Genomic DNA, 9,270 nt, shown 5'->3' with positions numbered 1-9,270 from the left:
GAGGGAGGGAGGGAGGGAGGGAAGGAAAAAAGAAAAGAAGAAAGGAAAGAAAGGAAAAAGGAAAGAAAGGAAAGAAAGAAAGAAGTGGTGTGTGTCTGTAGTCCCAGCTACTCAGGAGGCTGAGGTGAGAGGATCACTTGAGCCCAGGCAGTTGAGGCTATAGTGAGCTATGATCGTACCACTGCACTCCAGCCTGGGCAACAGAGCAAGACTCTGTCTCTTTAAAAAAAAGAAAAAAGAGAAAGAAAATGCAGACTTCCAGGCCTCATCCAGAGAGTGCTATTTTAGTAGGTCTGGAGTGGGGTTTAGAAATCTGAATTTTTCACAAGCTTCCTTGATGCACCTGATTCTGATGCAGGTGGTTGGCGCCACACTTTGAAAAACACTGATCTAAAATTTTGCAAATCTTTATGAAAAGGCAGCACATCTGTTGATGTTCCCTTCCTTCCAGCCTTTTCAGGGTCCCTCCCTGAAACCATCATTGTGGCTGTGGAAGGAGTACTGGGCTAACTGGCCACTCGCAAAGCAAAGGGAAGGATGTCAGCCGTACGATACTTGCCATGTTATTTGTTCTTCATGATCTTCTCCTTGTACCTTTTATTCTTTTCCTCCCACAGGCCCCACATTATGAAAAAATGTATTTTCCTTGGACGTATTAGATGATAATTCATTACTATTCCCATTCAGAATGGGAATGGTATATTAAAATGGCATTGAAAATGCTCCATAAAAATGACCAATCAGACCTTAAGATTAAAATGTGATAGTTGACAGGCTGGATTTTCAAGGATGCCATCAAAAACTGCATTTAGATTTTGCTTTAGTCTGCATGACCTTTATACCTATAGCTTGTAAGTAAGTGTAAATAATGGCATTTATTATGCAGTTTGAGACACTGGAGATAATTTACCTCCCCCAGTACTGCCTTGGCTGACTCCTCAGGGGGATCCCTTTGGAAGTCCATCTTTGACCTTGAGGATAAAGGGATCTCAAACTCCAACACCTACGGGCAAGACAAAATGAGCAGGCTGGTTGCGGTGGCTCACACCTGTAATCCCAGCACTTTGGGAAGCGGGTGGATCACTTGAGGTCAGGAGTTCGAGACCAGCCTGGCCAACATAGTGAAACCCCATCTCCTCTAAAAATACAAAAATTAGCTGGGCATGGTGGTGGGCGCCTGTAATCCCAGCTCATCAGGAGGCTGAAGCCAGGAATCGCTTGAACCTGGCAGGCAGAGGTTGCAGTGAGCTGAAATCGTGCCACTGCACTCCAGCCTGGGAGGCAGAGCAAGACTCCATCTCAAAAAAGAAAATAAAAAAAAGACAAAATGAGCAAAGCGGCCCATGTGCAATGCAGTTTGGGAACTGTGGGGACTGGAGGCAATGGGAGGGCCAGCCAGTTGCTGCCATGGTTTGATGCCCACTCAGGTGCCCATATCACCTCCTTTTTTTAAGTGATGCCAAAAATCTGGGTTTTTGTGGGAAATCTCCTTACTTTAATAATCTGAGTTAGCTGACATTATTTTAAACACACTGACCCCGGGGTCTGCAGTTTTCAACCTGTTTGAGATGAACACTTCTCCTAATCACGTTCTCCTCCTAGGATTGGTCATCGCTGTGGGTGGCCTATCACTGCTCTGCATCCTCTGTGGTTTGGGCTTCGTGTCACTCATCATGTCGGGGATGATGATAGCATCCTATGTAGTGGTCTCCAGCCTCATCAACTACTGGTTTTCTCCCAGGTAAATACATGCCCATGGAATAATTTATTTTTTTAATCTTTCTACTTTTTCTTTTTTTTTTTTTTTGAGACAAGGCTTCACTCTGTCACTCAGGCTGGAGTGCAGTGGCATGAACATAGCTCACTGCAGCCTCAACCTCCCAGGCTCAAGCAGTTCTTCTGCCTCAGCCTCCCAAGTAGCTGGGGCTACAGGTGCATGCCATCATGCCCGGCTAATTTTAATATTTTTTGTAGAGACAGGGTCTTGCTATGTTGCCCAGGCTGTTTTCTAACTCCTGGGCTCAAGCAATCCTCCTGCCTCCGCCTCCCAAAGTGCAGGGACCACAGGCGTGAGCCACCACACTCTGCTGAGTAATTTAATCTGCTACTTGAGGGGATTTTCACAAATAAAACCGTAATCCTAGTTGATGTCCAGAAGGAAACTTGTAAGACCCAGGTGTTTCTCGTAGTTCCCCATATGCCAGGCATCAGGTGGGAATTTACCATGGAATTTTAAACAAAGCAATAGCTGTCATTTTCCATCAGGTATACACATTTCATTGTCATAGCAACTCTATCAGTATTATTGATTCCTTTTAAAAGATGTTCATTTCATTTACAAATGTCAAATTAGGTGGTTTTCTTTGGCGGGGTGGGGCGGAGAGGCACAGGAGAAAAATGACCCACCAGACACGTCTGTCGCCCAAAGCGGTACAGTATGGGAGCTGTGAATCTTCTGTCCCCAAAGTCTGTCGATCCCCTCTGCTCTTGCGAATGTGAGTTTCTCACCAACTGAGTGTGAGCCTCATGTTTGAATATATAGATTTTTGTTCCTACAATATGGCTCTTCAATGCCAGCTACTTCATCTGGGGCCTCAAGTGAAACAACAGCAATCTACTTAAATGCTGGAAGGAAACACCAGCTATGTTGGCCTTACTGGGAGACTCTGTGTTTGTCTATAATGTGCCACCCACCTAAGGGGTTTTCAAAGGAGATTTATTTTAATGTTTTCTTTTTGTCCTGTATGTTGATTTTAGAATCTAAGTCCCAAGTTCATCATACTTCATTTAAGCTCCTGCTACGTTGATGATAGTGCTAGTGAGCACTTGCTCTGTGCCAGGGACTCTCTTAAACACTTTCCAGGCCTTATCTTATGTCATCCTTACAATTTAGCCCCTTTCTATTATAAGGAAAATTAAGCCAAGTCCCTTAAGCTGAGAGTAGCACAGAAGGGACTTAAATCCAGGTCAGTTAATTCCAAAGCCCTCTTAATCAAGATACAGAGTGACTGTCTAAAACAGGAGTTGGCAATTTCTGGAAAGGGCCAGATAGCAAGTATTTAGTAAGTAATATGGTCTCTATTGCAGTTAGTCAATTCTGTTGCTGTAGCATGAAGGCAGCGCAGACCAGGAAGTAAATGAATGGGCATGGCTGTGTTCCAATAAAAGTTTATTTACAAAGACAGGCAGCTTGCTGGATTTGGCCAACCATTGTTCCATAAGAACCGATATCCTGAGTTTTGTTTTTCTACAAAACAGCCCTTGAACTCCTTACCAAAAGGTTATCCTGTTATTATTCCTATGTTGAAAAATAAAGGGTGAAGTGGGTGTAATGTAAAATTGCTCAAGGATGGCTCTCATAGGATTGCTTAATTGATATCCCTGGAGTCATGTTCACCTTTTCATAAACGCTTTGATCGCTCTTAGTCTTTTGTTTGTTCATTTGTATTTTACTTATAAAATGGGGTCTTGCTATGTTGCCCAGGCTGTCCTCAAACCCCTGGCTTCAAGCAATCCTTCCCCGCTGGCCTCTCAATAGATTGGGATTACAGGCGTGAGGCACTGACTCACTCCCAGTTTTAAAAGACGTGAAAGGAGAAATATTGGCCTATTTTGCATATTGAGGGTGATGTTTCTGAAATAAAATTCCTCCCTGCCTGTGAACCCTGCTGTAATAGGGTAAGTTCTTAAAAATTATGCCATAGGAGGTAGCAAAATCTGACTCCCTACTTATCAATGAAAAAATTGAAAAAGAAATCCAGGATTTGTACTTGATCTCCTTATCCTCCCCTATTGCTGCCAACCAATTGTTTCCATGTGGGCAGAGGTTCTTAAGCTTTTTGTTCTCAGGTCACATTTTACCTTCTTAAAAATTATTGAGGCCTCCAAAGAGATTTTATTTATGTAGTTAATTGTATTAATAGCACTTTGGGAGGCCAAGGAGGAAGATCACTTGAGGCCAGGAGTTTAAGACCAACCTAGGCAACATGGCAAGATCACATCTCTACAAAAAAATACAAAAATTATCCAGGTGTGGTGGTGCATGCCTGTAGTCCTGGCTACTCAGGAGGCTGAGATGGGAGGATCATTTGGGCCCAGGAGTTCAAGGCTGCAGTGAGCTGTGATCACACCACTGCACTCCAGCCTGGGCAACAGAGCAAGACCCTATCTCAAAAAACAAATGAAATGAGGTGAAATATAAAATAAAATAAATAAATAACATGACATAAAACTATATAAAATAAAATAAATTAAACATAACATAAATTACATTAAATCAAATTAAATATTAGCTGGGCATAGTGGTGCATGCCTGTGGTCCCAGCTACTCAAGAGGTTGAGGAGGGAGGATGGCCTGAGCCTGGGAGGTTGGGGGTGCAGTGAGCTATGATTGTACCACTGCACTCCAGCCTGGGTGACAGAGCTAGACTGTGTCTGAAAAATAAAAAAAAAAGTATTAATAATTATTTCTTTTTTAAAAATTTTCTTCCTCAGTGTTCCTTGTTCTGAAATAATGATTCTATTAGAAATCATAACATAAATTTTAAAAATATCTATTCATTTAAAAGGAGCAATATTACCTGTTGATATAAATAACAAATTTTAATGAAAAGTAACTATATTTTCCAAAAGAAAATGAAAGTTGTGAGTGGTATGGTTTTACATTTTACAAATCTCTTTCATAGCTGCCTTAACAGTTGTCAGCTGGCTTCTCGTTCGTGTGGCTGCATTCATTCTGTTGTACTATGTTGTTCTGTGTGAAGTATCTGAAGAAGACTCAGCATCACTCAATGTGTGGTTGGAAAAGGGAGGCAAAGCTTTTTTAAACGATTGTGGATATTCTATGATAGTACACCAAAACTCCATAAGTGGTAGTTTTTTAAAGGTTAGATGAAATGTGAAATTTTTATACTCTTATTTTATCGAAATCTGCAGGTCTATCTCACACTTCAAATTGATCTTTATCATGCATGATTTTGTAACTTTACCCCTTGGTCGTTGGGAGAATATTGGTTCATTGAATCATGCAGATCTTCCAAATATACTTTGAAAAATTGCACTGTTCCTTTGTGAGAGAATGTGAGTGAAAAAGGCATGTAATTAGGTCATGTTATTGTGAACATGGTTTTCATCTGAGAACTCTTGCATTAGCGAATTCTTTTTTTTTTTTTTTGAGACGAGTCTCACTCTCACCCAGGCTGGAGTGCAGTGGCTTGATCTTGGCCCACTGCAACCTCTCCCTTCTGGGTTCAAGCAATTCTTCTGCCTCAGCCTCCCAAGTAGCTGGGATTACAGGTGTGCACCACCATGCATGGCTAATTTTTGTGTTGTTAGTAGAGGTGGGGTTTCACCATGTTGGTCAGGCTGGTCTCGAACTCCTGAGCTCAAGTGATCCACCCGCCTCAGCCTCCCAAGGTGCTGGGATTATAGGTGTGAGCCACTGCGCCCAGCCTGCATTAGTGAATTCTTTATAACTAAAAAAAAGATAACTCCCTCATTAAATGATCGAAAGCATGGAGTTGGGGGAAGAGGAGCTATACAATTTATTTCATGATTTAATGGAATTTTGGCCCTAAAACATGAAAGATAATATACAGCTTAAATTTTTTAAAAAGAAAAGAAAAAGGAAACAAAAGTTTCCCTTACATATGAAAATCAACTAAACAATATGTAGATCAAATACACGGACCTACCTCCTGTGTAGATCAGCTAGTCTCTGAGGGGCAAAACCACACTGCTTTGTTATGGAGACAGCGAGACCTCCCAGGGCCTGCAGCTCGGGAGAAGAAGGGGCTCTGGGCAGCTGTGTTTATTTGTAGAGCCACCAAACTCACTGCCCCATATCATAATCTTCCAAACCAGCCTGAGCATAACTAGCTTTCTTATATCTTTACTAAGAAAAGGAAAGGCTTCTTAGTTTTTTGTTATGAAGGAGGAATGGTTTAGGTGGCAAATAATGAGAAAAACCAAAGCAGATACTAGTTTAAACACACAGGGAACTTTTTTTTAATTGCTTAATGAAAAACTGGAGACAGCCCAGGACTGGTGCAGCTGCTGTGTGGTATCAACATACCAGGCACCTTTTGCCTTACTGTGTTGCCATCCTTAGCCCATTGGTTTCCTACCTCATGGCCACAAGATAGCTGCTGCAGCTCCAGGTGCACCAGCTACCTTCAAGGCAGGATAAAAGGAGAAAAAAAAATGAGTCTGACCCTTTTTACAATGTGAGTAAAAGATTTCTCAGGACCTCTCATCACTATGCTTTCAAAAGACTTCATTGACTAGAACTTTGTCAGATGGCCACTTGTGTTAGTCTGTTTTTGCATTGCTCTAAAGAAATATCTGAGATTGGGTAATTTACAAGGAAAAGAGGTTTATTTTGGCTTATGGTTCTGCAGGCCATACAGGAAACATGGTGCTGACATTTGCTTCTGGTGAGGGCCGGGGAGGCTTCCTATCATGGGGGAAGGTGAAGGGGAGACAGTGTCACATGGCGAGAGCAGGACCAAGAGAGAGAGGAAGGAGGTGCCACACTCTTTTAAACAACCGGACCTTGCATGAACTCAGGGCAAGAACTTAGTAATTCCCCAAGGATGGCACCAAGCTATTCATGAGGGATCCACCCTCAAGACCCAAATACTCCCTACCAAGCCCCACCTCCAACACTGGTGATCACATTTCAACTTGAGATTTGGAGGGGACAAACATCCAAAGCATATCCCCACTCTAAGCTGGGAATGTTCAGCTGTGTCATCTTCTGTAGCATAAACTTGTAAGGAGAAGGGTTTGGGAAATATCTCCTGGTCGGCCAAGCTCTGGTGTGTGCTGTGGTTTTCCACAGTGGGGTGTCAATGATGGCAAAGCTTTTTGAAATTCAAAGATAAACCATGGATCCAATTAAGTTAATATCAATAGCACTACTTCCTCTCTCACAGCCTTCTGACAGTCACAAGGACTGAAGAAGACTGGTTTCTCTTCCTTTCCCCCCGATATGGTTTGGTTGTGTCCCCACCCAAATTTCATCTTGAACTGTAGCTCCTGTAATCCCTGCATGTCATAGGAGGGACCTGGTGGGAGGTAATTGAATCATGGGGTGGGTTTTTCCCATGGTTGCCGTTCTCGTGATAGTGAATAAGGCTCATGAAATCTGATGGTTTTATAAAGGCCGTGTCCCTTGCACATGCTGTTTTGCCTGCCACCATGTAAGAAGTGCCCCTGATCTTCCTTTGCCTTCCACCATGATTGTGAGGCCTCCCCAGCCATGTGGAATTGTGAGTCCATGAAACCTCTTTTTCTTTATAAATTACCCAGTCTCAGGTCTTTATTAGCAACGTGAGAATTGACTAATACAATCCTCCCCCCAAACTCCTTTCCATGGAAGGTGTCAAGAAACTAATTGAAATCAGAAGATATGGTCTGAATCCCCACCCTGGCATGTTTTTTAGCTGTGTGGTCTTGGAACAGGCTGCTTGACTTCTCTGATTTCAGTTTTTGTCCATTGGTTAACTAGACAAAATAGCTACTCTTAATCTACCATTCTCATTGGGTTGTTGTGAGGACACAGATAATTAAGAAAAACATAGTAAATATCCAAATTAGAAGATGGAAAAGGGGCTATAACCCTACTCCTAACCTGGTCATTTTAACTTCCTGTGTCCTCAGTTTCTTCATCTGTATAATGGGCATAGGCCTGGTGTGGTTGCAAGAAGCAGCTAAAAATAAATCAGGAAAAAGAACATCATGTATTCAGCTATGCACACTTCCAACGTTTCTCTTTACCGAGGACCTAGAGCTAACCATCTCTTCTTATTATCCGACAGACCACTGACACAGCAAAACACCAATGGTGACTTTCTGCCAGCCATGAAGTCTGCAGACTTCGAGGGGCTTTACCAGGAATGAGTGGCTGCTCAGAGGCCGGGCTTCTTTTCAAGTACTGCTGGATCATACTCACCCCTTGGGATTATGGCTCAGAAGAAGGGGGCTGGGTAGCAAGCACTCCTTGGCTGTGTCCTCTCGCTTTTTCACTTATTTGTAGGATCCTGCAGCAGCCAATTTAGGGATTGTGTTGTTCTTGTGTTGGTTCCCATGTAAAGAAGCAGCAGAGAAATGCGATGGTTCAACAGCTCACCCTGCCCCAAATATGCAGACTTGACCTTGGCAGGGTCCTGGGCTTCTAGACTGTAGCCCATTGACCCCAAAGCCTCAGGGCTTATGTCGAATGGTCCCATTGGGAGCAACAGTGGTTGTTTATAGTTTTTTGTTTTCAGAAATGAGGGCAGCTGTTAATTTTTTCACTCATGTGAAACAAGATGGGAAAAAAAAAAAAAATCCAAAACAGAACAAGCCCTTCTATGGTATTTGCTTTTTATCAGAAAGAACAGCAACATTTGGCCTCTCCAAGTTGGAAAATAGAGTCCAAATGTAATGTTGTGGCCAAGAGTATTTTCAAAAAAGTGTAAAGGTGTAGTTTCCACTGTTACTGTTGAGTACTGTTAAGTGCTGTTAATCTTTTACATATTTGCACTTGGTACTTTTGTATTGTTTTAAAGAGCTTGTCCTGTTAAGTCATTTCTTTCTTTTTTTGTTTTTGTTTTTTTTTTTTTTTTTGAGACGGAGTTTCCCTCTTGTTGCCCAGGGTGCAGTGCAATGGTGCAGTCTCGGCTCACTGCAACCTCCGACTCCCAGGTTCAAGCAAGTCTCCTGCCTCAGCCTCCCAAGTGGCACCAGCCACTGTGCCCGGCTAGTTTTTTGTGTGTTTTTTTTTTTTCCAGTACAGATGGGGTTTCACCATGTTGGTCAGGCTGGTCTCGAACTCCTGACCTCAGGTGATCCACCCACCTTGGCCTCCCAAAGTGCTGGGATTACAGGCGTGAGCCACCGTGCCCAACCTAAGCCAATGCTAAAGGACTAGAAAGTAAAAATAAAACTTCCTATGGGATTTCCTAGTGGAATTATTGAGTGGTTTATTTGCTGTGGCATTTCATTCAATATTTATTTGGGTGGGCTTTTTTCCTTTACTCTTTTTCCCTTTTGCTCCATACATCAGACCTGCCTATTCCTCTGTCAATTTCATGACTGGTGCTGGGTAATAGGGATTTTTTAAGTTGCTCGTGATAGACACCCAATTCCATGTTACTTTAAAAAGAGGGGTGGTGGGGAGAAGGATTAGTTTCACTCAACCAAAAAGCCAAGGGGTAGATCTTGAGGTGCTGCCAATTCCAGGGGCTCAGGTGGTGTCATTAGGCATCTCTCACCTCTTATCTCTCA

General features: G+C 42.6%; 1 protein-coding gene across 1 annotated transcript in view; it reads left to right on the top strand.

The window, feature by feature from the left end:
• The window catches only part of TMEM159 (transmembrane protein 159), a 29,664-nt gene extending 20,713 nt beyond the window's left edge, over positions 1-8,951 (top strand). The window contains 2 exon segments of the mRNA XM_011976042.1: positions 1,603-1,741; positions 7,821-8,951. Coding sequence (XP_011831432.1) covers positions 1,603-1,741; positions 7,821-7,902 — 221 coding nt within the window. The 3' untranslated portion in view covers positions 7,903-8,951.
• The last annotated feature ends 319 nt before the right edge of the window (positions 8,952-9,270 follow it).

This window comes from Mandrillus leucophaeus, unplaced genomic scaffold (genome assembly GCF_000951045.1).
Source record: "Mandrillus leucophaeus isolate KB7577 unplaced genomic scaffold, Mleu.le_1.0 Scaffold162, whole genome shotgun sequence".
NCBI lineage: Eukaryota > Metazoa > Chordata > Mammalia > Primates > Cercopithecidae > Mandrillus > Mandrillus leucophaeus.
This window is presented reverse-complemented; position numbering and strand designations above follow the sequence as displayed.